Source organism: Tamandua tetradactyla, chromosome 2 (genome assembly GCF_023851605.1).
Source record: "Tamandua tetradactyla isolate mTamTet1 chromosome 2, mTamTet1.pri, whole genome shotgun sequence".
Lineage (NCBI taxonomy): Eukaryota > Metazoa > Chordata > Mammalia > Pilosa > Myrmecophagidae > Tamandua > Tamandua tetradactyla.
In genome coordinates this window covers 51,203,920-51,229,799 of record NC_135328.1, presented here as the reverse complement: position 1 = coordinate 51,229,799, position 25,880 = coordinate 51,203,920, and the positions used below count along the sequence as shown (strand labels likewise).

The following is a 25,880-nucleotide window of genomic DNA, read 5'->3' as shown; positions in this document are numbered from 1 at the left end:
TTATCTTAGAGTAAAAACCAAAATGACTTTCAAGGCCCTCTCTGCTCTAGCCCTGACCTTGGCTCCTCCTGGCTCACTCTGCTCCAGACACACTGGCCTCCTTTCAAATCAGGCCTTGTTCTGCTTCAGGACCTTTGCATTTATTTGTTGCTCTCTGCCTGGAATGCCCTTCCTTCAGATATCCTCGTGGCTCGTTTCCTCTCCTCCTTCAAGTCTTTGTTTAAATGTTACTTTCTCAGACCACACTTGTTTTCTCCTCCCTCCTCATTTTTCTCTGTAGTACTTATTACCCTCTTATATTTACTTCACGTGTTTTTGTCTGTCTGCCTTACTAGAATATCAGCTCCATGAGGTCAGGAATTTTTGTCAGCTTTATTTACTGTTGTATCCTTAGCACCTCAACCAGTGCCTGGCCCATAGGAGGTGCTCAATAAATGTTAACTGAATGAATGAAGGGGGCATCTAAAGCCTCCAGAGATGAGGTGACTTGTTCAAGGTCACAGCCGTTCAGAATCAATGTTTTTCACTTTTGGAACAAACAGAACATCGAGCACATAGCTCCAGTCTGGAGACTTTTCCACAGCAATGCCAGGTCCTGGAACCAAAGCCAGGCCACCTGGATCTCAACCCCAGGACTCAAGGGAGGGCTCAGCTTCAGGGAATGCCCATTAGATTCTGCAAGGACCGCAGTGCTCACATGACCAAGTCAAGGAGCTGCTATGAAAAGGGCTGGGAATGGGACTCCTTTAAAGAAGGAAATGTAGAGATGCCATGCTATGGTTTTGCACCTAGAGGCCAGGGCCCATGGCCAGAGCAGAGCAAGGAGACACCTCCCACTAGCTGCCTGATCATGGGCATTGGAGGCAGTTGCTGGGCTGGGAAACCTGACCCCATCGGGAAGCCAAGAGTTTTAGAGAAGAACTTGAGTGGCTCATCAGCACAGGGAACAGATATCAGATGGCCCCTGCTCCCTTCTCCATACTTGTCCTGATGCCCAGCAGAGGGCTCCCTAGCCCACAAGGTCCAGGCTCTGCCTCCTGGTACCCTCTGGAGGCCACACTGGTTAGGGCTGGCAGGGAACCCCAGATCTCTCCCAGCCCCTCCCAGGGGAGGGATCCCTCCTGATGGTGGGCCTGGCCCCTAAACCAGGTTTCCAGCTACACAAGAGAAAATGCAAAGAGGGGGACATAAGAGGCCTGAGCCCACCCTAACCAGCCCAATAAGGGCCATGATAATCAAGGTGAGGCCAGTGAGGACATCAGTGATGACCACGATAGCCCCACGGTGAACATTCATGTGGGCCAGGCTCTGAGCCAGGCCACTCTATAGCCAACCCAGCCCATAAGATACTTCTCCTGTCCGTGCTTGACCAATGAGTAGACTAAGGCCCAGGGAGGAGATGGCACCTACCCAAGACCATCCAGTAGGAGGTGATGCCAGGCCACCTGACTCCTCCTCCATGCTGCCCTTCCCCTCTCTGTCCCTCCACTGCTCACCCATAAAGGATGCCTCCCTCCGTGCAAAGAGGCTCAGTTATGAGTTAAAAAGTATAAAGTGCAAACATCATTTGACTTTTATTGAGGCCCTAATGTGTACTGGGTACCAGGTCTGTTAGGACTGTCCTCTTACCCTGTTGTACTTCCCACTGGCCAGGGGAAGAGGGTGGGCCCACGTAAGAGGGACCTAGGCATCGAGCTGGGGAAAGGGCTGAGGTGGAGGTAGATGGGGCACAGTAGTCCCAGTGGCTGAGTTCTCAGGGAGGGCAGGGCTCCTGGTGTCTTCCCAGCTTGAAATGGAAGGTCAGGGATCCCTTCCTACTCGAGGCCCTAAGTCAGGCTGGGCAGGGGAGGGCACTCAAGAGTCCTGTCCTTCTGCTTTGTGACTTTTGGGGAATGGGATCTATCTTGGAGTGGTTCCCCCTGTTGTAAGACTGGGTGAAGGGTCCAGAAGGCAGAACAGTCATGCCTGAGGTGGCAGCCAGGTCTCCACTGAGTCTGTGGCTCCTGCGGGTGGTGGCCCCAGCAATCTCCTCCTCCACTCCCTGGGCTGCGAGCTGCGCCTGCTCTTGGGCATTCCTTTAGTGAGTCACACCTGGACCTGGTGGGCCAGGCAAGGCAGGAAAAGAAAGAACTACGGTTGGACAGTGAGAGGTAGAGCCAAGAGATGAGACAGGAGCAGGGACAACCAGAGACACAAAGACAAAAACAGAGAGAGAAATAGAAACAAAGAGAGCCAGAGACAAGCAGAAAGAAAAAGAAAGAAGTAGAGGTGGACAGAGACAGCCAGAGATATAAAGAGACGGAGAGAGACAAACGTAGACAGAGAGAGAGAGAGACAGAAAAGACAGGCTAAGAGGAGAAAAAATGGAGACCCAGAGTCATGCCAAAAAAGGGGAGAGAACAAAGCCCATGGGACGGGCTTCCTCTGGCCCCAACTTTGCCCTCACCTAGAGCTCATCCCCGGGGTGGGGATGGAGGCTGTGCCCGCTACTGCTGGCCAAGTCTAGGCGGGGGTCACGCCGTGTCTTGTAAGAACCACTCCAGCTGACAAGACGGCCACTGTCATCGTTCCAGAGGGAGGATGTCTCTGTGTCACTGAGCCACTCGGCATCATCCGCATAGTGGGTGGGGACAGCAAGCAGGGGCCGGGCAGAGAAGGCCCTCAGGTCACGTGGCCAGAAGTGTGCCTTGTACTGCTCACTGACAGTGGGAGGGCGGTTCAGGAGGGTGGGGGCAAGCCTCTCCTCCCAGACCATGTGCCAGCCTGAGCTAGGCACGTCCCCCGCCTGAAGCCTCCCACTGCCCTCCCCATCTAGTCCTCCCAACAGTCCTGAGAGGTGAGATTTCTATTATACCCACTCAGATGGGAAAACTGAGGCTGTGATCAGCAAAGTCATTTGACTAAAAACCACTTAGTAGCACAGGATTCACACCTAGGTCAGTCTGTGACTCCAGGGATACTCCTTGGTCACCAGGAACAGATGACTCACCAACCTCAGTCTCCCCAACAGCCCGGTGAGGCTTGCTGAGGTAGATTCCTTGGACAGGATGACCCTGCTCTGCCATGCCCCCTCCCCTGTCCTCATCCCACTGAGCCTCACTTAGGGTGCTGGTCAAACATGATGGGTAGAAATTCATCCACAGGCAGCATCCGGTGCAGGGGCTGGGAAGCCAGGAGCTTGCGGGCACCTGTCAGACTCAGAGTATATGCCAGTGTCCAGTAGGAGTACCCGGCTACCACCAGACCTGGTAGCCCTTCTACGGCTGCTTCCTCCTCAGGGTTCACCTGCTTCCGGCCAAGGTAGCTGCAGATGACACCGAGGGTTCCAGGAGTCACCAAAGGTCCTAGGGTATCACAGGACCCCTCTCCTAATTCCATCCTACAGAGCCACGTTCAGGAGAGGGGCCGGCCAGGGTTCCCAGGGGAAGAGGCAGACCTCGAGGACCCCCATTCCCTTGCCCCTGGGGGCCAAGGCTGCCTACATCAGGTCCCATGGAAGTTTCTCTGCCTCCACCTTCTCCATCATCCGCTCCAGCCGCCCCTTGAAGTTGCTCTCAAAGCGCACATCGTCCTCAAACACCACAACCTGGGCCAGGCCTCTGGCAACGACCTGCAGTACAGAGCAGGGTAGGGGATGCCCTTCAGATATGGGCTGTCCCCTTCCCACCTGGCTGAAGGCCTCAGGCTCTCCCTGGCCTCAGTTACATTCCAAATGCACATCACTCAGCTGCTCAAGTCTGCTGTGGCTTCCAGTGCCTGGGGACCAAACTCCCAATGACTCTCTCTGATATTCAGGTTCTCTAGGCCTCCTGTAGAGTAATGAGGGCAACCATAATCCCTTGCTTCCATTCATTAGGTGCTAACCACACTCCAGGGGCTATGGTGCTGCTGCTTATCTCAAAGGACCCTCAGGAAGTAGGAAACATGATGATCCCTACTTTGCAGATAAGGAGACAGAGACACAGGGAGGGGAAAGCACTTGTCCCAGGACACACAGCCAAGAAGTAGCAGAACCAGGATTTGAACCTGGAAATGTTGGCCTCCAAGGTCTGGCTCTTTTCTTCAGCCTTCTGAGCTATCCAAGAGGGAGATGAGCAAGGTGGGGGAAACCCTAACCTGCAACATCCCAAAGGAAAAACCCTTTGTGTAACTTTTGAAAATGTGTAAAAGAATAGGAAATCAGCTCAGTAAATGGGGAAATATGTCATCCCTCAATTTTTCAGGGTCAGTAAAGCAAACATGAATATAAATACACTTGCACATATATATTTTGGCTACAGTAGAAAATAAAAACAAGGGGTGAGTCTGTACACTGTCTCCTGGATTACCCCTTCCAGAACCCAGTTTCCTTGTTCTCTACAACTGTATCCAAGTAGTGACCTCTCACCAGGCACTCATGCCTCCAGGTACTGGGCTGAGTCTTCCTGGCCAAGCACACTCCACACTCAAGACTTCCTTCTCTCCACACCCATCCTTCCTGCCTCCAGGTCCTTGCCCTCACTGTTTCCTTCTGCCTAGAAGGCTCTTCTCAGGGGGGTTTTGGCTCCTGGCACACAGCAGGTGCTCTAAGAGACTACAATAGAGACCGCAGAATGAATCAGGGTGCCACTCAGTGGAGCACTCAGTGGAGTGCTGAACACACAGGAGGGGTCCTGGTAATGTACGGATGCACTTGCTCGCTTGTTCGAGTGCTGGGCATAGAGCAACGACTAGTACAAACTGATCCCTGCTCTCCCTGAAGGCCTGGGGGACAAGGTCCTCACCTCTTTCCAAATGGAGTAGTGGCTGAGGAAGCAGCCCACTTCGCCCTTGGTCAGCGTGCGGCCCGAGTAGGGGTCCTGGTAGCCAGGGAGCAGGTCCACGCCTAGGCTCCTGATGACACTGCTGTTGAGCATCCTAGGGGAGATGGGTGTAACAGGGTGCTCAAGTGACAGGTGCCCACCACCTGGGGAAACCAATTATGAGAAGGCAAGGGGTGGCCTTCAGAGGTGGGGGCAGCAGCATAGGTGTGGCAGGGCAGCTGCCCAAGAGGGAAGTACCCTAGGATAGACGGAAGATACTTCTTGGGCAGAGGCCCCAGCAAAGGATGGCTATCCTCTGGTTGAAAGGGCTGGGGGTATGGAATAAGCATAGCAGCCATATGGGGCAGTATGACCTCTGGTGGCTGGAGGATTCAGGGACCACCTAATTCTCCGAGGAATGTAGCTGGCCTGCCCCCACCTCACCCATCAGGGCCTAAGTCTGGACAGAGAAGACTAATGTGATGATAATAATAATGACATTTAACACTTCAGAATACTGACTGTGTCAGTCCCTGGCTAACTCTTCACTGACCTCTACAAAACCCTAAGAGGAAGGCACAATTAATTATTTGCCATCTTACACATGAGGAACTAGGGCTCAGAGCTGGGGGTAGCTTGTCGGAGTTCAGACAGCCCTGTGGCTCCAGATCCTGGGCCTTAGCCTCTACCTACCACCTTCTACCACCAGCGGCTTGAGGAGGGCATCTTGTCCTGTTCTCATCTGCTGTGGGACTCCCTAAGACAAGTATTACTCAGTCCCTTAAGGAATACCTCCTGGAATAGGAAACTCATCCAACCCATCATTTCCTACTTCCAGGATGCTCAGAGAAGGACCACACTGCACCCCAAACACACTGCCCAGGAACCCCTTCCCAAGTAGCCTCACCGGCCATCCACAGCATCCACCACCTGCCCTGAGATCTCCATCTCCCAGAGGGAGTTTAGCATGCGCTCACGGCGGTCAGGCCGGCGGGAGAGGCTGATGACAAAGACCTGAAGGAGGAAGAGGGAGTGGATGCAGGGGGAGGGGGAGCCCATCCACCACAGAACGCAATCCCACAGCTAGTGGGTACTTACTTCATCAAAGCCCATCTTGCTGGGCTTCTTCAGGGGTCGGGACACGTGAGCCGAGGGCTGCATAGGGGGCCCATCCACTGCAGAAAGAAGCACTCCCAACCATAAGTCGATACTGGCTCTTGCCAGCATTGATCCTGGAGTCCCAGGCCCTGTATCCTGATTCATGCCCTCTTGGCAAAACACCCCGGGAAGGATTTTCTGAGGTCACAGACCCACCTGCCCCCATTGTGGGGATGGGAAAACTGAGGCCCAGTGGGAGGAGGGACTTGCCCAGAGTCATGGAATGAGTTAGGGGAATGAATTAGGGGCAAGGCTGGGCCTCAAGCCCAGTGCATACTTAAGCTTAGGGCCTAGCAGAAGGGGAGGCAAGGAGTGATGGAAGCAAGGGGGCAGCACAGGCTCCCAGCCCTCACCAAGTGCTTCCAAGATCAGGTGGATGAAGTTGACCCTCTCATCCTCCAGCCCCTGGTGGGATTTCACAGCCACATTCATGTACCCGTAACGGTGCTGATTGCACACATGGACCGAGACCCCTGCAGAGAGAGGTTGAATGTGTGTCAGAGTTGGGGGTATCCCCCCAAAAAACAATTAGAAACCAGCTGAGACATCCTAGACCAGGCTCTGTCAATGACTCAGTGTGTGAGTCTTCTGGGACTCAGTTTCCCCACCTGTGTGACTGGAGGAAGAAAAGACTTGAATCAAATGATATCTAAGAGGTCTTTCTGCTGAGATGCTTTATTCACTCAACAGACATGTCTTGTGCACTTGTGGTGGGCCAGACTCTGTGCTCAGCACTGGGGCTACTCTGGTGAGCAAGACAGAGTCCCTGACCTGGGGGGATCAGGGTGAAGAAGGCCACAGCCACATGATATCACAAAGCCCTGCTGCTCTGCCTGTCCGGAATCTCTCCAATGTCTGTCCATTCCCACTGCCCCGCCCTGATCTGAGCACAAAATCACTGCCCAATAAACAGCAGCTGTTACTCGAAGTAACCATGGCAATGAAATGAGGAGGGAATTATTTTTTCTTCTCATTTTCTCCATGCATTTGTTCTACTGTCCCTTACTATTTGCACTTGACAAGAAACTGCACCTCATGCACAAAACAGCCTATTACTCCACTACCCTGTCTGGCCACTGCTGCCCCATTGCTTGCTCAAGTGCAACACTTCCTGATTAAATTGTGACCTCTAATTCACCCTAACTACCAACAACCCTCTTCACCCATCAGATAGTCAAGGCCTCCACAAATCCTCAATCCATGCCCTGAATTATCTTCTCAAGAACCAACATTAGTTTCTCTCTCTCATAACTTGAACTCTTCCTCTGGATGAGTCTATTGTACCCACACCCAAACACTTTCTAGTAACTTTTTTTTCTGGGAGGGGGGGAGTGCCTGGTCCAGGAATTGAACCTGGGTTTCCCACATGGAAGATGCGCATTCTACCATTGAACTATCCATGCACCATTCTAGTAACTTTTATCTTAAAAATAACTACCAATGCCAGAGTAATCTCTTCAACTTGCAAATCCAATCACATGACACTCAGATGGCTGCTGGGATACTCTTAGGCTAAAGACCATGGTTTGATGCTTGCCCGTCAAGTTCATGGAGGTTGGTCCCTGCATAGCTTTTCTGCGATGGCCTGCCCTGCGCTTCCTTCACTTTTTGGGCTCCAGTCACACCGCCTTCTTATGCTCCCAGCTGCCACAAGGAGTATACATCTGCTGGTTCCTCTGCCTGCAATGCCCTTTCTTGTCCTGTTTGCCTTGTTGATACCTACCTATACTTTAGATCTCACCTCCTCCAGAAAGCCTTCTCTAACCAGGTTAATTCTAGTCTAAGCTCCCAGTGCACCTACAACTAAGAAGTCTTCCGTAAATATTTGCCTAATGAATGAAAGTGCCATGATGGGAACAGCCAAAGAAAGGGTATCTAACCCATTGGGGGGAGTGGGCTCAAGAAAGGACAAAGATGAGTTAACAGGGTAAAACAGAGAGTGGGGAAAGGCATGCTAAGCAGAGGAATAGCATGTACCGAGGGCTTCAAAGAATGCTCAAGTAGGCTAGTCCTCACCAGCTGCCTGACAGGCGTAGGCGAAGACGATGATATCATCAAAGGGCCAGGTGTAGTTGGGATGAGGCGGGTAGAAGGCGAGCTGGGCTGCCCTCTCAGCCCGCAGGGATACCAGGAAGGTGGAGTGGACCATGGGTACACGGAAACAGCCCCGGCGCTGGCGGTTCTTAGTGGGGAAGTACTCTGATGTGCGGCGGTAGTAGCCCTAGGGAAGGGAGATTGCTCTGGGATGTAATGGCCACTCCCTCCATCCACAGCACAGCGCCCCCCTGCTTTGGCCTACAGACCCTGAGACCTTCAGGCTCTCAGCTCTCCATGTCCCTCCTCCCAAGATTACAAACCTCCTGAGGCCTCATCCCTAGCCTCACCTGGGGGGTGATCCCGCACCAAAAGTTGGAGTAGTAGGTCTGGGAATCCAGCATTGGGGCCACCACAGGCAGCCCCTGCTCCACCAGAAGCCGCAGTGTCTGGTTGTTTGTCAGAATGTTGTCTGTGTCTGCAAACTGGGGGGTTGGATGGAGGAAAGGGGTGTCACAGCCTTCCGAGACAGACAGCCTAACCACAGACAGCCTCAGTCTAGGCTGCAGCCTCCCAAAGAATTGGATAGGATCCCAAATAGGATCCCTTCGGGTGGCAGAGACCCAGAGTGGCTCCCAGGATCCAATGTAAGTTCGTTTGGAGAGGTCTAACCAACAAACTTGGCACTGGTCCAGGGACTGGATCTAAACTGTTGATCTAAGAACATCACCTGAGATCTGTCTTAGTGAGTGGATCCAAAGACCTACTGTGCGCTCTAGCCAGAAATCCAGGCTCAGTTTATACTATGGACTCTGGCCTAAGAATCTAGGCTCAATAAATACTATGAGATCTATCTCAGGGATCCAGGCTTAGTACCCAGCCTGAGCTTAGGCTAGGGGATCCAAGCTAAATATCTGTTTTGAGCTCTGGCCCAGTATGCCAAATGAAGGATCTACTCTACAGGAGTGGTTCAGACATGTCCACATTTCTGTCCAGACAGATACTACCACCTGTGAGAAGCCCAATCCTAGGCCAGGCTTCCTTACCAGGATATAGTCAGCTCCCCAGTTCCTGGCAAAGGTCAGGGCTTCCTGCTTCAACTCCATCAGAAACTGGTGCCGTTCTTTGGTCCAGTGCTTGGGACCCTCTTCATCTGGAAAGAGCCTGAGGGGGATAAAAAAATAAATTCCCATTAAGGGGGTGCCTCTCCCTCTCTTCAGGGCAGTGGGCAGAGTCCTGAGCTGGAGGCTGTAGCCCTTTTCCTCTCTGGAATTGCAGCTGTTTGCCCAGGTTCCCCAGAACCTCTGCCCTCAGATCACCACCTGGGCTCCCCCTCAGGTCTCCAGACCACAGTTGCATAGTCATTTCCCACAGCTGCCAGCCACTCCTGCAGCATCTCTGTGGTGTTGTCGGCATTGTGGTCCGTGGCACACCTGGAGACAAAGGAGGAAGAAGGGTGAAGGGGCACAGTCACAGAGGGTCCAAACCCAGCCCCTGAGGCAGCATTGCCTCTGAGAGCACCAACACCTGTGAGGTTGGCCTCTCCTGGGAGCAGTGGGGTGGGGTGGAGAATGAGGATAGATGTGCTGCAGCGAAGGCCTGGAAGCAGGACAGCCAGGGCCCAATCACAGTTCTGTGACCTCAGGCAAATCCCATCCCTTCCCTCAGCTTCAGTTTCTTCCCCTGTAGTTTCTCATGCATCCTGGGCTGAAATAACAGAAGGCGAATGCATTATGAAAGAGGAAAGGCACCTCAACTTTCCCTGGTTACCTTCCTCCCTTGCTGTGTGACCACAGGTCAGCCTATGTCTCTGAGTCAGGACAGAAGAACTGCTGTTTTCTTTCACCGGCAAGTTGTAATAAAGAACAAACCACGCTCTGAGCATCCTGAAGAATTGCTGATGGGCCCAAGCTCCACTGCTACAGAGTATAGCTTCTCCTCTCCCAGGGAAGGGGCTGCCATGATGGAGGCAGGGGAGCAGGGTGACTTAGCCAAGAGCCCCAGTTTTATATGATACTGCCTCTTTAAACCAATTCCCCAGAAGTGAAGACTACTACGTGTCAAACTTATAGGGGTGGGAACTAACTAACTCCCAAACTGTGGTAATTGTGGGCAGCCTCCCCAGGCCACAGCTCCACCCCCCCAGCCCAACGTTGGTGTGTTGGGAGGGGGTAGTTTGTAATTTCTTTCACTTTATCTCCAACTTCAGCCCAGAACTCCTCCCTGTTCTGGCTTCCAGAGACTGGAGGGGTTGAGACTCTGCATCCAGTGTCCTATGGACACGCCTTGGAGGACAGACTCCAGGGAGAGGAAGCCCCTAGCAGCAGCGCTGCCCCTGGCAGACAGGGCCCAGACCCACTACCCTGAGAAGTTAACACCAGCTCAGCAGGAGGGAGGGCCCCTTGTAGGGCAGCACAGAGCCCAGGGCTGACAGCACCCCCATATGCTTCCTGAGAAGCCCCAGTCCTGTGGATCCCTGCCATGATGGTCCCCAGAGGACTCCAACAGTTCTGGTCTGCTCCAATCCAAGTCAAGCCAACCACAGGTCCCACGGGGGTTGCGTTTGGGCTCCTGGAGCTGATGCAAGAGGGCCTGGGCCCAACTTACACCTAAAGGAAAACCCAAGGGCAGGAGAAAACAGCTGGAATGAGAGTTGGGTGTCCCCAGGGTGGACTTATGACTTCATAGGTTTGTCCCTGCAAGGGTAAGGGGTCTTGTCTCAGGGCTTGGGCTGTAGGGGGGGGATCTGCCTGCCAAGGCAGGGGCCGGCTGGTGGTGTCTGGGCAAAGAGGGTCTAGGGCGGGGCCATCTGGGAGGCCGGAAGGGTAGCCGTCCTGTGGGTGCCAATGCCAGGGTCTCTCTCACCAGAGGGCCAGCCTGGCCCGGGGGTAGTCCAGCCGCTCCAGCGCGCCCAGGTAGTGAGGCAGTGAATGCTCGGCATTGCGAGCCAGGATGGCAAGAACTACGGCAGGCAACGGCGGCTCCCTGACGCCAGCAACCTCGAGCCCCGGCCCCAGCAGGAGCAGCAGCTGCAGCAGCTGGGCCGCAGGAACAGCGCGCATGGCGGGCGCTTAGGCGGCGGCTGCGGGCCCCCGGGGCTCTCGGCCCTGCGGAGGGGAGTGGGCGGGGCGACCCGGAGGGGCGGGGCCCGGGGCAGGGCGGGGCCCAGAGAGGCCGGAGGGGAACATAGACCCCAAGAGTGGTCTTTCATTTCCTCAAGCCCTATGCAAGTATTCTCGAGTTTCCTCCCCTCGGCCCTGGGCACCTGAGGACCAGGGCTCCGAGACCCGCCCCAAACACGACCCTGAAGCAGCCCCCTCCCCGAAGGACCCCGGAGGGGGAGAAAGGGAGGGGGACTGGATTGACTATCAGAGCCACACTTGCGCCTGAAAACACCTGACTCCTCAAATTCCCGAGCTTCTGACCCCGGAATCCAGCCTCACTGAGCGTCTGACCCCTCTGAACACGAATTTCCTAACCATCCGCCTTTCAGACGTTAGCAGCAGACCCACGCGTGGCAGATCCCACCCAGACGCGGCCTTTCCCGGGTTCCCCCGCTCCTGGCCTCTCCACTGCCCGGAGGAGCCCTCTAGCGGGCCCAGACGGGAACTTCTCAGATCCGAGAGGCGACTTGTGGACCAGAGAGAAAGACAGTGGGGGGGGGGGGGGCAGGGAGAGGGTGCCCCTTGACCTGGGCCCGCCATCCAAGGCGTCCAAGCCAAGCTTTCCCCACGCGTCACCGTCCTTACCTCGGTTGCCAGCACCTCTGTTCCTCTGGCCCTTTAAGAGAGCAAAGCCCACTGTTAGACTGAGTGTAGATCTAGGGACAACCACAGAGCCTCTCACTGCCACCCAGCTCCCCTCCTAACCAAGGGATACAGCCTTACCTGGAGCAGAGATGGGAAGGGGTCTCCAGCCTGTCTTGGACAAAAGCAGAAAAATGAGGGCCCCTAGAGGCACCAGAGTGGGTTCTAGACTGGAATCTGCTACCTATCTCAGACTGGTCACTTTCCCCGAGCCTCAGGACCCTCATCGGTAAAATCCTCTAATCCATCCACCTGGTAGGGTTTGCAAGGATTCCTTGAGAGAAAGAAATCACATGAAGTATCTCTCTGCATGAATCTGACACACAGGAAGAGCTCTTGGGATTGGACCACAAGGACTTGAGAAGAAGAGAGGCCCAGGGAGGTGTGGGGGACATCTCCCTGCCCCTCACCACCCACCTTCCCACCCTACCTGGAAGGTCTCCTTTCCTACGGGTAGGGTTAAAGAGGGGAGCTAGGCCTGGGCACACTATTTCCATTGGGAGGGGAAAAGGGGTGCCCAGGAAACAATGAACTTACCTAGTGATGGTGCAGCACAGTAGGGCATTGAACCACAGTGTCCTGACTCTGGGTGGGCTCCAAAGTGTTCACCAGGTCCTGAGTGAAAGCTTCCAGGTGAGGCATTTTCTGGCTAATGGCCCTGCAATGAAAAGGGCCCCAGGCCTATGGACGCATCCTGGGGAAATTCAAGAGTTACCTCTCTCTTGCATGGGTCACCTCTCTGGTGGGATAGCAAAGATACTCCCAGTCCCAGAACCAGGATTTCCTTTCTAAAGCTAAGCAGTGTCCCCCACGTCAACCACTGAAGTCAAGCCAGAGTTCCCTGTGTCTTTGAGCTTCTGCCTATCTTATCAGTAACGTAAGCTTCCAGATTCTTCCCTGGCCTCAAAGTCTTCCTTCTCCCAAAGCATCAGCTCCTCCCATTTTAATCTCCCTGCCTGCCCCCACCTAGCCCACTCAGTGGTTGAGCCTATCACTGACTCCCTTTCCTAGGGTTTTCTCACAGATGCCTGGAAAAACCCAATCCTGTAACCATTTTGCCTTGGGGCTGATTGGGGCTACTGCAACTCATGACCTCCACCCTCAACTGGATTCTCACCAAGCCCAACAGTTCTGTTTTCCTATGTTCTATATTCTCTGTTCCCTATCCCCTGTCCTCAATGGCATTTCAAATGCTACCAGTCTTCTGACACTCCACTCCACTTCCTCCCCACCCTTTGGTAGCAAGGGTTGTCCTGCTACTTCTTGGGAAATATGTAAGTCCTCACCTGGGGACTATCATTTCCAGCTTTCACACCTTCTACCTTCTGCCCCAAAACCAGCCTCTGCTCTTACTAACTGTGACAATGGAAAAGATACTTCTTCCTCATGATGAAACCATCCCTGGACTTAAAATACAATCCCCTTACCCCTCTTGTATAGTCAACCTCCCTCTCTTCTGATCCTTCTGCCTTCCAAAGGACTTAAATCTTCCCAAACCCCAAATGCACTCCTATCTCTCTCTTTCCCATCAAAGGCAAACTTCTTGAAGCGGGAGATCTGTGCTTTGCTCTGTCTCACTTCCTTACCTCCATTCACTGCTTAACAAACACCAAGGCTGTTCCAGCCAAACTGCTCCTGCCAAGACCAGCATCCACCCTGACACTCCCCCAATGGATATTTCTTCTTCCTCATCCAGAAGATCTTGGCTTCTCTGCAGCAGCTGACTGTGTGGGTCACTCCCTCTTTCTGGAAACCTGATCTTTCTGGAAATATCCCTTTCTGGAAACCTTACTGTATCTCAATTGCACACCTGGACCCCAATACCACTTGTCCAAGACAGAGCTCTCATCTTTTCCCCAAACCTAGGAAATGGTACCTCTGCCCTCAAGCTGGGGACTTATGTGTCACTGATGACAAGTTCCTTTTTCTTACCCCATATATCCACTCCATCAGTGCATCCCAACAAGGCCTCCTCCTCCACACCTCCAATACATGGCCACCTCTTTCCTTTCCTGCTGCCACTTGCCTCCTAGGCCTTCTTCCTGGAAACCATGTTGCACTCAGAAGTCTTTTCTATTAATGCCTGACTTAATCCTCTCTGGGAGCTGCCCATTGCCCTCAGCATAGAGCTCAAACCCCTCACAGGGCAGGGAGGCCCTGCGTGGCCTGCCTGTGCTTCTCCAACTCTCCACTCTTTTCCTCCCCGCAACCTTCTCCTCCAACTAAACTGGCCTATTTACTCTGCCACAATGCTCCATGCTTGTCCTTCATGTTTTGGAACCTTTGTGCATCTTTTTTTTTTTCTTTCTGATCCTTCTGCCTGGATTGTTTTTCACTTCTGGCCAACTCTGGCCAACTCCCCTAGGCCTTTCAGTCTCAGCTTAAACTTCCTCTGGAAAGTCTTCCCTAATGTCAAGTCTTGGGAACATATCCCTACATAGTATCCTATAGGATCCCATTCATTTGACAAATATGTGTTAAACACTTGCTATGTATGGAGGGACAGAAGACAGTGTCTCTGCTCCTAGGGTGCTTACATTCTAGTGAGAGGAGATGGATAGGAAACAAGCAAACACATAAAAGAACAAGATCATTTCAAAGAAAAGTAAATGCTATGACAAATTAAAACAAGTTACTAAGAACAGAGAGTAACTGGGAGTGGGAGACGACATTCAGACAGAGGGGTCAGAGAAGATCATTGGGAGCATAAGTAGGAACCAGCTGAGGGAAGATCTGGGGGAAGAGTGTTCCAGATGGAGGAGATGGGTGGGGTAAAGCTCCTGAGGTGGGAACAAGCAAGGAAGCTAGTGTTGCTGGAGATAACTGAGCAAGGGAAGTATGGTAAGAGGTGAGGTTCAATGGGTTGGCAGGGTCAGACACACAGGGCCTTGAAGTCATGGCAGAATTTTGAATTTTCTTTTTAAGTACACTAGGACATTGGAGGGAGTAGGCAGAGGCATGATATGATCTGACTTAAAAAGATTGCTCTGGCTGTAGTGCAGACGGTGGACCAAGGGTGCAAGGGTGGCAGTCGGAGACCCAAATACAGGGAGAGACGATGTGGACAGAGTTGAGATATATACTGAAAGCAGAGCCGATAGGCCTTGTGAGACTAGTTATAAGACATGGAGAGAGGAATCAAAGATGGCTCCTAGGTTTTGCAACTGGGTTGGATGGTGGTGTTATTAACTGAATGGGGACAAGGTGGAATATGAAAATTGGGTTCTGTTTTGGACATTATTTTAAGTTGCATTTTAGACTTCAAGATGGAGAGATGACATTATATCCCTGTCTGGTTGAGTCTCTGTCTCCCTAGCGAGACTCTGGGTTCCAAGGCAGGGACCTGTCTGCCTCTATATGCCTAGCCCCTGGGCAGTACAAGCCAAATACAGAGTCAATATAAATATTGACCAGCCAGACATCGATATAAATATGATGGAACCATTAAGGTGGGCCAATCAAGCTTCTGCACTCCTGCTTACACTCATTTTTTTCTATCAAAAAATGAACATATGCTACAAAAGTAATACTGGGCCAAATCCACAGAAATGCTAAAGCAGTAATTCTCAAAGTGTGGTCCCTGGTCCAGGAGCATCAGCTTTTCATCTGGAAATTGTTAGTAAATACAAATTCTTGGACCACTCCCTAGACCTACCGAATCAGAAACTCTGGGAATGGAAGCTGAGCAGTTTCAGTTTTAAACAAGCCTTCTAAGTAAGTCTGATATAGACTAAAGTTTGAAACTGGTGTCTATGGGACCTAAGGCCTCATTCTCCAAGTCATGTAGCATACCACGCCTGAAAAAGATATGACTGTGGGGTCCTTTGGCCGGGTAGCACCAAGACTAGACAAACATGTAGTTGGGCTCTGAGTTTCTCCTCCGGTGGCATCCTCACTCCCATTTCTCAGGCACTGTCGTTCTGTGCAAAGCCAGGCGGTGGCGCCTGCGCCTCAGGCTTCACTATAGCTTCTGGAAAGGCAGACCTTGGAAGCAATGTCCCCCTCCTAAGGGCCTTCTTCCCTCCGAGAGCCTCAGCTCCAAGGTATGCCTACTAGCAAAAGCTTTATAGCATGGCCTGCGTCAGGGAGAGGGACACTGAGGCTGGGCACAAGCCCAGGTGGCAGCTAACTCCCTATTCCTGGAGGTTAGGAAGGTAGGTTAGAGTCCCCTTCCTTGGTCACAGGGAAATTGAGGATATCTGGGCCTGTAGGACTTGAGAATCAGGAGCCCAGGCGGGTGGCTTGGGTCCAGTGGACTCTGGTTACACCCCCATTAACCCTCTGATTACCCTGTTCAACCTCATGTGAGGTCCCTGGTGCCACTGCCTGCCAATGGATGGGGGCAGCAAGGCAGTGGCCAGGGCCCAGACAGCGCCCTAGGTTTGGGGTCTTCGCAGCCTGGCAGACAAGCAGGTTGGGAATAAGAGTCTAAAATGGGAAGGATGCTTGAATGGCGTTCTTACCAGCTGCCAGCTTCACTTCTCTTGAGTTGGGGGCTCTCTGGGCCCCTATTCTGCTTTGTGGCCAATGGAGCCCAGGATCCTTTCCAGAGGATGGGCCCATGCCCCGCTTCTGCTTCTGGGTGCAGCTCGGCAGATGGGAATCCAGAATCCCAGCCTCAGATTTCAAGCCTGGTTCCAAGAGGACCCAGGGCTGAGTGGAGGTTTGCCCACTATATACTCCCCTGCATCTCATCCTTCCTACTCATGAGTCAATTGAGACCCCATATCCCAGCTGGAGGCATCCTTACCCATTCTGCTTAGACCTAGCATACCCTGGCTCTCACTCCAGGAATCTTCACCCCCCACCCCCATCTCTGGGGGTCCCACCGAACACCCCCACAGACTTCTAAGCACCACCTTCTCCCTCTTGGTCCATTCCTGCCTCTCCTAAAACCCCAGATAAGCTGTCTTCTTCTGAGGCTCTGCTTCTGTCCTTAGGAGACTGGGACCAAGCCAGCTGTTTTTCCTGGACAGCCAGCTGTTTTGCCCATCAGGAAGTAGCCCTGGCTTCTCTGCTAAAAATCCCTGCTGCGGCTTCAGGCTGCAGCGTGGCAGCCTTGCTGGGCCAGGGCCCCAGAGTTATTAACTCCTCTGGCCCCAGGCAGCCCCTTCCCCCACACTGATCCCTTCTGCCCCCTTTATTCCCCCACCCAGTCCCCACAGGAGTAAGGAGATTTCCATAGTCCCCAGGACATAGCTACTCCCTTCATTCCCCTCAACAACTGCTAACCCATACCCTTTGTCCTCAGGTGACCCCAGGTGAGAAGCTGGTCGGTGGGGATTCAATTGCTGTGTGCCAGGCATTGTGCTAAGTGATTTAAAGGTATTATTTAACTTAAATTTTGCAACAACTCTGAAATAGGAAATATTCTCCTTTTACAGATAAATTTACAAAATAAACGGAGGCACAGCATGCCAAGTTGTTTGTCCAAGATCCTGTAGAATTGGGGATTGAAACCAGCTCTGCCTTCCTCTCTCTGGCCAACCCTAGTGGCTCTGGAATGCTTTTCGTATGGCTGTTTAACTTTCCTCATACTCCTTGCCTCCGGCTCTTTTCCTGGTCTGGGATTCTTTATCCTCATCTGTGAAATGGGAAAACTGATGAATGGAATTAACAAGACCACTAGCTTTTGTGTTTTGAGCCCTAAGGCCATGCCAGGCTCCAGACTCAATACTTTCCAAGTATTTATTATCAATTTATTACTGGCAGATCAGCCTGGGCCAGAATCCTAGCTCTGCTGTGTCCTTGGCTGTTTGGCTTTGGGCAAGTGACTTTAGCTTTCAGTCAGCCTCTGTCTCCAAAGCTGGACAAGGAAGATGAGGACAATACCTGTGTCTTTGATTTGTTGTGAAAACAATGAGATAATGTAGGTAAAATGATTAGCCTAGTACCATAGGCAGATAAAGTGGAGAATGTTACCTCCTATATTATGACTATTAACAACAGTCTGGAAGGATCTGAATGGCCCACCCACCAAAGTGCTCCCCATGCCTGGCTGACATATAGAAGGGCCCTGTGATTACTTATGAATGAATGGACCCCAGTCTGGTCCCTAGATGGGGAATGCAACTTGGAACAGCTGGCACAACTTGCCCACAATCACCAGAGTAAAGCTGGGATTCTGACCCCTATTTGTGGGGCTTTCAAGTCCCCTGCTTTTAATTTGTCCTACATTCCTATGGTCTTCTTACCTGAAGCTAGAACCCTGATTTGGTGTGGATGTGGGTAGGGGGTCAGGGATGAGGACAAGGACAATCTCAGGGCTGAGACCCCAGGCCACCGCTGGGTGGGATCTCAGGGTCTGGGAATGACCCCTCAGGATGCAGTGACCCATGCTCTTCCCCTTTGTCCCCTCCCCCCTCCTTACCATGGGTCAGTTCCCTGGTCCCAGCCTAGACATCTGGAACTGGGGCAGACAAAGGGCTGCGGAAAGGGACAATAACCTTCTGTCCATTTTCAGATGCCGGGCTGGGCCTGGCCAGGGCTGGGGGCCGGAGCCCCGGCGAGGCGGTGCCAGGCCCCCCGCGGGCAGCTGACAATGTTGGCAGTGATGGAGAGGAGGCATTTCAAAGCGTTTTGTTCCTAGCTGACCCCCCACCCCCTCCACATCTCGCCCCAGCCTAGGGTGAGGCCTCAGCCCCACCCCCAGCCACCCAGGCCTGGGGCACTTGGGGACTGGCCACATTCTTGACCTCGGGAGGAAAAGTTTAGACTCTTTGCGCCCTGGGCAACAATAACAGTGTCACAGAACTGATTTAAGAGCAGCACTTACCATCACAAAGCCTCAGACAAAGGGCCTGGCTGAGAACGCCGCCCGGGGCCTCTGGGCCTACTCCTCTAACTGCTGCTCACTTTTCTCCTGGGGCTCTGCCCTGGCAGCACTGGGTGCCACGGCCCTGGCCCCTGGGAAAGCTGGGGGAAGCCATCAGGTGGGAAGGGGGTAAAGAAGAGATGGGGGGATTCAACTGGGAATCACAGGGCCTGAGAGCTACTTCCTACCCGACTATCAATTAAGCAAATCCTTCTCCACTCTGGGCCTCAGTTTCCCTATTATAATAATAAGGCTAAACTACAAGGTCAAAAGTAGGAGGCTCTGCTCTTGTGGGGAGAAGGATTTCAATAATAATATGATGATTATAGGCAAGCTATGATTAGTATTTACCACTTTGTTCTGGGCACTTGATGGGTGTCAGGTACTGTGCTAACTAAGCCCTTTCTGGGACTTGTCCCCTTTGCTCATTTAATCCTCATCAACCCACAAAGCAGGCATAAAATTAACCCCACTTTACAGTGAGAAACTGAGGCTCAGAAATGTTGACCCATTTGTCCAGGAGCCAAGACTAAAGGTGAGGCTGGTTCACCCCTGATTATATCCCAGTAGGAAGGAGTGAGGTGCACTGAAGCAGCCAGACATTCACCAGTGACTTCTGGGTGGGAGGGCCTCCCCTTCCAGTCAGAAGGCTATGAATAAAACATGTCAGATAACCCCCAGGGGGAATTCCATCCTTGGAGCAGGTGCCTTAAAAAACTAGATTGATTCTTGTTTGTGAGCAGAGATTGGCCTACACCCAGATGCAGGGGAATGGCCTCTCCGACCTTTAGCACAGACATGTTATGAACTGGAGGAAGTATAGGAGAACATTCAAAGGCTCTGGCTCTGGAGCCAGACAATGGTTTAAATTCCAGCTCTGACTTCTGGTAGCATATCCTTGGGCAAGTTACTTTGCACTCTGTGCCTCAGTTTTCTGATTTGTAAAACTGTACCCACCTTGTAAGATTCTGATAAGCATTCAGTGAGGTACATGTAAAGCTTTAGAATAGCACCTGACTCAGTGAAGGCTGCCCTTTTCCTATTTCTACTTGGCTAGGTCTTCCCAACCAGGTCCTATGTACCAGGACACATCAAGGCAAGGACTGCTGGGATATCGGGGTATGCAGTCAGCTGCTGAGCTTGCTTTCTGGGAAGTGGTAGGGCTTTGAATATAGCATGAGGAACTATGAGTAGACACCAGGAGCAAAGGGGTCCCTGCTTGCTGGGGATCAGCAAGTCACAGGCTTACAGTGGCTTCTCAGAGACTGTGCAGCTTCTCTAATGTCTGGGCAGGGGTTGCTCCTGCAACCAGGCTTAGTCCTGGGCATGGTGCCTGGAGAGAGGATGGAAATGGTTGAGTCTGTTTTCCCCACCAAGGCCCCTTAATTCTTGAGAGACTAAACTACGGAGGAGGAAAGAGGGAGATGGACAAGAGTGAATTCCATTGCACAAATAGTACCGACCTCAGTGGTACAAGGGAGCCCTTTGGGCTCGAGTCCCAGGTCCAACACCAACTCGCTCTAACACCTAGGACGAGCTGCTACACCTCTCTGAGCTTATTTCAAAAGCCTAGATTCTGAAGTGTTAAGAGGAAACCATCACATGAACCTCTGTGATTGTACAAGTTTAATAAAAAAAAGTTGGCTTGAAATCCAGTCTTACGCTTTAGACTCCAGCCCCACCTCCCCTTATCCCCAGACTTTACCTCCTGCTTCTCTAACCTTAGCTTTAACTCTCCTCACCAAACCACCAGTGATACATGAGCCACAGAAGGTGAGACAGTCAAGACAGAAAATGTGGCAGAATTTTGAGGACTCATGGAGCATGAGGTCCTGTGAAGCCCCACGAAGGACAGCCACCCCCTCCCTTACTGTCCGGCTGTGGGGCCAGAGGAGCACTCACCCAGGCAGAGAATACTGGTTCCCCATCAGGCCCAGGAGGTGGATGGTATTGCTGAGGCGTCTCTAGCACAAGGTGATTTCCCTGCCCAGTTCCTGCTGCTAAGGGGTGGTTAGGCAGGCACTCAGGTGCCAGACCGCCCTTCCCTAGCACAGATTTTCCTGGCATCTGCTGAGCAGGAAGAGCACTGGCCAGGGGTAGGGTAGATAAGGCAGAGAGAGATTTAGGCAAAAGTTTGTGCTAGGCTTGTGTCCAATCCTTAACCCCACTGTGCTCTAGAGACTGTGGGGCAGTGATCCAGGAAGACACAGAGCCCTCAGGAGTGGGGAAAGGGCAGATCTGGGAGGCTGGGATGAGCTCAGGCTTTTGCCCCATCCTCCTCCGCTCTTGCTGAGCGGGTTAGTATGGCCCAGGCTGAGGTGTTTGCTTTTCCTGTCTCTACACTGACTCCATTCAGAGCCACAGATCTCCACCCCCAGCTGGTGGCCAGTGAACCAGGGCACTAGGGAGAGAGATCACTGCCCCCACCCTTCCCTCTTCCACACCCCTTCCTGCCACCTTCTTTGCAGGACTTCAGCCATGTCAGCCATGAGGATGTCTGGTTTCATGGGGGGGAGGGGATTCAGAAGTAGGGGGAAGTGGGCAGAGATCAGTTCACCCCAGAGAAAAGAGGGAAACAGGAAAGAAAGTGATGGAAAAGGGGAATAAGTGGGCAGGGAGTGCTCCCAATAGAGGAGACACCAGGCAGAGAGGAGGCCAGAAAGGGCAGAGAGTGGCGGGAGGGGGAACCACAAACGCAAGGACTGGTACAGGAGGCAGGAAGGGCCTTGACAGATGTTGATCTCGGCCAGCCCTGAATGGCTCTGTGCCAGTCAGGGTAGACAGGGCCTGCCTGAGGTGGACATTAAGGTTGGAGCTCCTAACCTCCACCCCCAAACTGGCCTCCTCTTTATTACTGGGACAGAGGCCCAGGCAGGGCTGAGACCTGGTCTGGAGCTGGGTAGAAGGAGGAGGGTGAAAAGTTTCCCAAAGTCAGAAGGCCATGCAGGAGGGAGGCATCTCAGGGGGTCCTGCTCTTTGCTCTCTCTGACTGTCATGTTGGTACATAAAGCGGGTAAAAAGGTCAGATGTGGCCTTTCAGGCCCGTGGGAAAAACTCTACCCATTTCCCTAATCCATATTTATTGGTGTGAGACACTGGGGTGGGAGGAAGCCCCAGCTCCCATTTGCCACCCCGGCCAGGCCAGGTTACCATTAAGAACAGACTCCATGTCACCCAAATCCTACTCTTTGTCTTCAGATTGGCTCCAGAGTCCTCCCCCTTCCCTCCTCTCCTTCCCTCCCCCACCCCCACCCCCCTTTGGGGTTGCCAAGCAACCATGGAAGGGTAGCTGAGATATTTTCTTTATTACAAGCAAAAGCAAGACAGCATCATGGCCCCAGGAGGGGAACAGGGTGGGGGCTGGGGGAGAGGGCGTCCTGTGCTCTGCGGGGACTGTGTTACCTCAGCTGTGCTCCGGGCATGGGCAGTGGGGAGAGAGGGTCCAAAGCCAGAGAGAAGGTGGAAGATGGAACAGAGTGGTGATGGTGATGGTGATGGTGATGGTGACGGTGACGGTGACAGTGACGGTGATGGTGATGGTGAAGGGGGAGGAATGTGGTATATAGCCATTGATCCAGTCTAGATAATAATAAAAGAGGAGGCAGTGCCAAGAGACAGGACAGGGGTCCAAAGTCCCTTACCTGTCGCCCACCAGCTGTGCAGGCTGAACAAAATCATTTCCCTTCTCTGGGCCTAAGAGTTTTCTCTTTGATACAATGGGGAAAACAATACATATTGTCTCATTTAGTCCTCACATTAACCCCATGTAGTACTTCTTTTCCCATTTTACTGGTTAGGAAACTGATGCCCAGACGTGTGAACTCATGTGCCTAAGCAGTAAGTGGCAGAGGTATGATTCCTGAGCTTCATCTCTTTTCTTAAATAACAGCTTTATTGAGATATAACTCACATTCCACAGAATTTGCCCATTTAAAATGTATAATACAATGGTTTTAGTATACTCACAGAGTGTGCAAATATCTCCACAATAAATTTTAGAACATTTTCATAGCCCCAAAAAGAAACCCTGAACCCATTAGCTGTCATTCCCAATTTTCCTTTAATCCTCACCCTTTTACCAGCCCTGGGCAACCACTAATCAGCTTACATTTGCCTATTCTGGGCATTTTATATAAATAGAATCATATAATATGTCTGAGCCCCAACTTTTTTTTTAATTTTTTTTAATTGACAAGCCTAAACAATATACAAACACGAACATTCTTAACATTCAAACATTCCATACATGATGTACAATCAATGTCAGCCCCAACTCTTAACCCCAATGGTTCTGACCTCACTGTTTGCTGGAAGGAAAAAGAGGGGCCAGATGGTGGCGGGTTAAGAACACAGGCCTTGGGGCTGGCTCTATCATTTAGTAGCTCTGTACCTGAGGGAAGTCACTTCTTCTCTCTGGGCCTCACATTACTGGTCCATAAAATGGGGAGAGTTATAGTCCTCCTCTCACAAGGCTGTGGTGATGTATAAAAAGTGTGTAGTCCAGCACTCAATAGATGGTAGTTGTTAAATACATTACAAAGATCCAGTCATCTGCCTATTTATTCCTTTACCCAGGCATGTAATATTTACTTAGCACCTTTTAGGTGCTGGGGATATAGCAATAAACTGGACATAGTCCCCACCCTGATAAGGCTTACATGATACTGAGGAGTGTGGTGGGCAAGTGAAAGTGATTACTTTGTATTGGAAGGCTTTTCTACCCTGCCTGCACTCACTTCATGTAAAATGAAACCTGTAAACTGAAACAGGCTATGCAGGAGCTCCAGGGTTGGAAATATCCAGCACAGAGGTGGAGGCCTAACTGACCTTTTGCCACAGCTACTTTCTGGAACCTGTCTGCCATATTCTACCTCCTGCATCTGTCTTCAAAACACAGAACTGAGGCCACAGCATAATGGAAGCCCCCTTCTAATGAACCCCACCCACAATCCTTCCAGTCCACACCTTGAACCTCAGCTGATTGGCAGCAAACATCCATGTGCCCATCATCAATTCTTTCTTCATCTTTCATTGAATCATTTCAAAGTCTGTTTTCTCATCCACCTGTCTGCTTATCCATCTATTCACTTAATTATAACTCCAGTAAATCATTCAGTGGACATTGGCTGAGCGCGTACTTCATACTGGGCACTGAGTTTGGTCAAATCCTTATATAAATGCCAGTCATGGTGGGAAGGGCATGCTACTGGCAATCAGTCTTACTGGCAGTGTGGATGACTTTGCCACTTTCTCTCCAAGATTTGGTTTTAATAAAGGAGCATGGAGAGAGCAGAGGCCAGGGACAGTTGAGTACATGCCTAACCTAAGCATGCACATACATGTGTGGTACTTAGGTAGCGTGAGTGTTCATAGGAGAAGGAAGTAGAAGATAATGATAATATCTTACTCCAAGCAAATGCAAAGTGTGTTTGGTTCCTCACAACACTACAACCATCTGTAGGGAGGTAGGACATATTGGCTTCATTTCACAGAGGTGGTAACTAAGGTTCCAAAAAATTGGATACATTTGCCCTGGAAGTCCAAGGCAGGACTTCCTGGAAGAGGCAGGTCAAGAAGTCCTGCCTCTTCCAGGAAGTTGTCCCACATCCTTCCTGTTGAAATGAACCCCCTCAGTCTTCTATATTCCAGAGTAGTTTGCTCATACTTCAAAGTGCTTTTGTTTGTTTGTTTGTTGTTGTTCATTGCCATTGGATGGTATTTGAGTGTCTGTTCACTGGTCCACCCTTGGATACTTCTGAAGGGGTGACATCAGGCTGTTCATCCTTCTCCCAATACACTCCAGCCTCCAGCACACACAATACCTTGCACACATCAGATGTTCACTAAATGCTGTTCATTGCTAAGTGACCTGCTGGAAATCATCCAGACTGACAAGCACACAGGTCGGGACCCTGCTCTGCCATCACCTGAGCCAGGCTACCATTCTCTCACCTGCAAACCAGCAACAGTCTAATTGGTCTTCCTGTTTCTAGCTTGCCCCTGTCCTGCCTCCCACCCCCCCTTCTGCCACTCTCCACATAAATCCCAGGAAACCTTTAAAAATCCAATGTCCTACAGGGCCCTGTTTTGTCTTGCACTTCCTTTTCCTATCCATCCTCTACCCACAAGGAATTTCTTTCTCAAAACTCATCCAGTTCCTTGCTGTTTGCTGGCTTTGGGGCAATGCCCTCACCAGTAGCCTTCACCTACCTCACTGTGCCTCTGGGCAGCTCTCCACCTCCCCTGCCTCAATTGTACACTGTCATTTCCTTTGGGGACATCTGTCAGCTGCTGAGTCCTGATCAGCACATAGTAGGCATTCTATAAATATCTGTTCAAAGACTTGCAGTAGGGTTCTTCTTGGTTCTTCAGTTTCCCTGAGGATAACAGTGAGGGGAAATGACTCTCCTCTGCCCAGGACTGTAGGGTTTTAAGTAGCTCTGAGATACTACGGAGGTGGAAAAGCCCTCCTCTTGGAATGCAGCTGCCCAGTCCCCTGATCCTGGTGTTCTCCACTCCTGCAGAAACCACTGTCTCCTGCTTCATCATAGTTGTGTACATACCTGGCTGGGGTGGGGCTGGGACTGGATTCATAAAGACGCAGTTGTCTCGTGGGCCTTAAGTTTTGAGCGTGCATTTACGTCAATTCCCTCTGTATTTGCTAAGGGCTGGGAAACCATATTGTGCAGCAAGTTCAACAGCCCTCACTCTAATTCTGGGTACAACACCTGCCACATGTGGGCTAGGGACTTAACCTTCCCCAATCTCAGTTTCTTCATCTGTAAAATTCGGCTGATAATATCACCTACTTTTCAGGGTTGTTGTGAGGAGTCAACAAGCTACTATCTCCGAAGCACTTAGCTTGGCACATATTGTTATTATCAAATAAAGTATCTCCAGGAGCTGAGATCTGATTAGCAGAGCTCCCTTTCTATAAAACCCTACCTTCAAGTATTATTCCCCAGAAGCCACATTTTCTTAATTTTTCTAAGAAACTTCAAGAAGGTTAAATGGTTCATTTCTAAGTCAGTTTGCATGCAACCACCAATGGATATTTAATGATTAACCAATCATTAAATATGACAAGACAGGGCACTGCACTAGGCCCTGGAGGCACAAAGATCTTATCCTAGTGAGTAAAATCAGACAAATCGATAATCACAATTTATTGGGGGCACATGGCAAGAAGGCTGCCCAGAGACTGTGAGCTGAGGTAAGGAAAGGAGGACATTTCAGGCCAGTGCAGTGGGGTGTTCCAGGGTAGGCGCAGGAGTACATTAGGTGCAG

At 51.5% G+C, this 25,880-nt stretch overlaps 1 protein-coding gene across 19 annotated transcripts; it reads right to left on the bottom strand.

Annotated features, from left to right (window-relative positions):
• Window positions 1-1,550: 1,550 nt before the first annotated feature.
• CERCAM (cerebral endothelial cell adhesion molecule) lies at window positions 1,551-21,876 on the bottom strand. Of its 19 annotated transcripts, XM_077146175.1 has the most exons (22): window positions 21,744-21,876; window positions 20,496-20,679; window positions 19,843-19,926; window positions 18,555-18,694; window positions 17,018-17,089; window positions 16,243-16,410; window positions 13,712-13,821; window positions 12,317-12,437; window positions 11,861-11,890; window positions 11,723-11,753; window positions 9,296-9,406; window positions 9,020-9,137; window positions 8,324-8,458; window positions 7,956-8,160; window positions 6,293-6,412; window positions 5,880-5,956; window positions 5,689-5,795; window positions 4,764-4,896; window positions 3,483-3,610; window positions 3,101-3,304; window positions 2,447-2,699; window positions 1,551-2,097 (listed from the first exon to the last, which is right to left on the bottom strand). In XM_077146175.1, the coding sequence occupies exons 8-21, from the start codon at window positions 12,342-12,344 to the stop codon at window positions 2,447-2,449; spliced, it is 1,680 nt and encodes a 559-aa protein (XP_077002290.1). In that variant the 5' UTR covers window positions 12,345-12,437; window positions 13,712-13,821; window positions 16,243-16,410; window positions 17,018-17,089; window positions 18,555-18,694; window positions 19,843-19,926; window positions 20,496-20,679; window positions 21,744-21,876; the 3' UTR covers window positions 1,551-2,097. The 19 variants fall into 19 exon arrangements, with proteins under 19 accessions (XP_077002290.1, XP_077002316.1, XP_077002281.1 ...); XM_077146201.1 differs by lacking the exon at window positions 13,712-13,821 and having other exon boundaries at window positions 12,317-12,473; XM_077146166.1 differs by lacking the exon at window positions 13,712-13,821.
• Window positions 21,877-25,880: the final 4,004 nt, after the last annotated feature.

What these genes read in the sequence shown, in the direction of transcription:
- CERCAM (XM_077146155.1), bottom strand. Translation starts at nt 11,035, where the DNA reads ATGCGCGCTGTTCCTGCGGCCCAGCTGCTGCAGCTGCTGCTCCTGCTG. An exon ending in GGGGAGCTGACTATATCCTG is followed by an intron (nt 8,459 to 9,019) that starts GTAAGGAAGCCT and finishes CCAACCCCCCAG; the next exon opens with TTTGCAGACACAGACAACAT. An exon ending in AAACTTCCATGGGACCTGAT is followed by an intron (nt 3,305 to 3,482) that starts GTAGGCAGCCTT and finishes TGTCATCTGCAG; the next exon opens with CTACCTTGGCCGGAAGCAGG.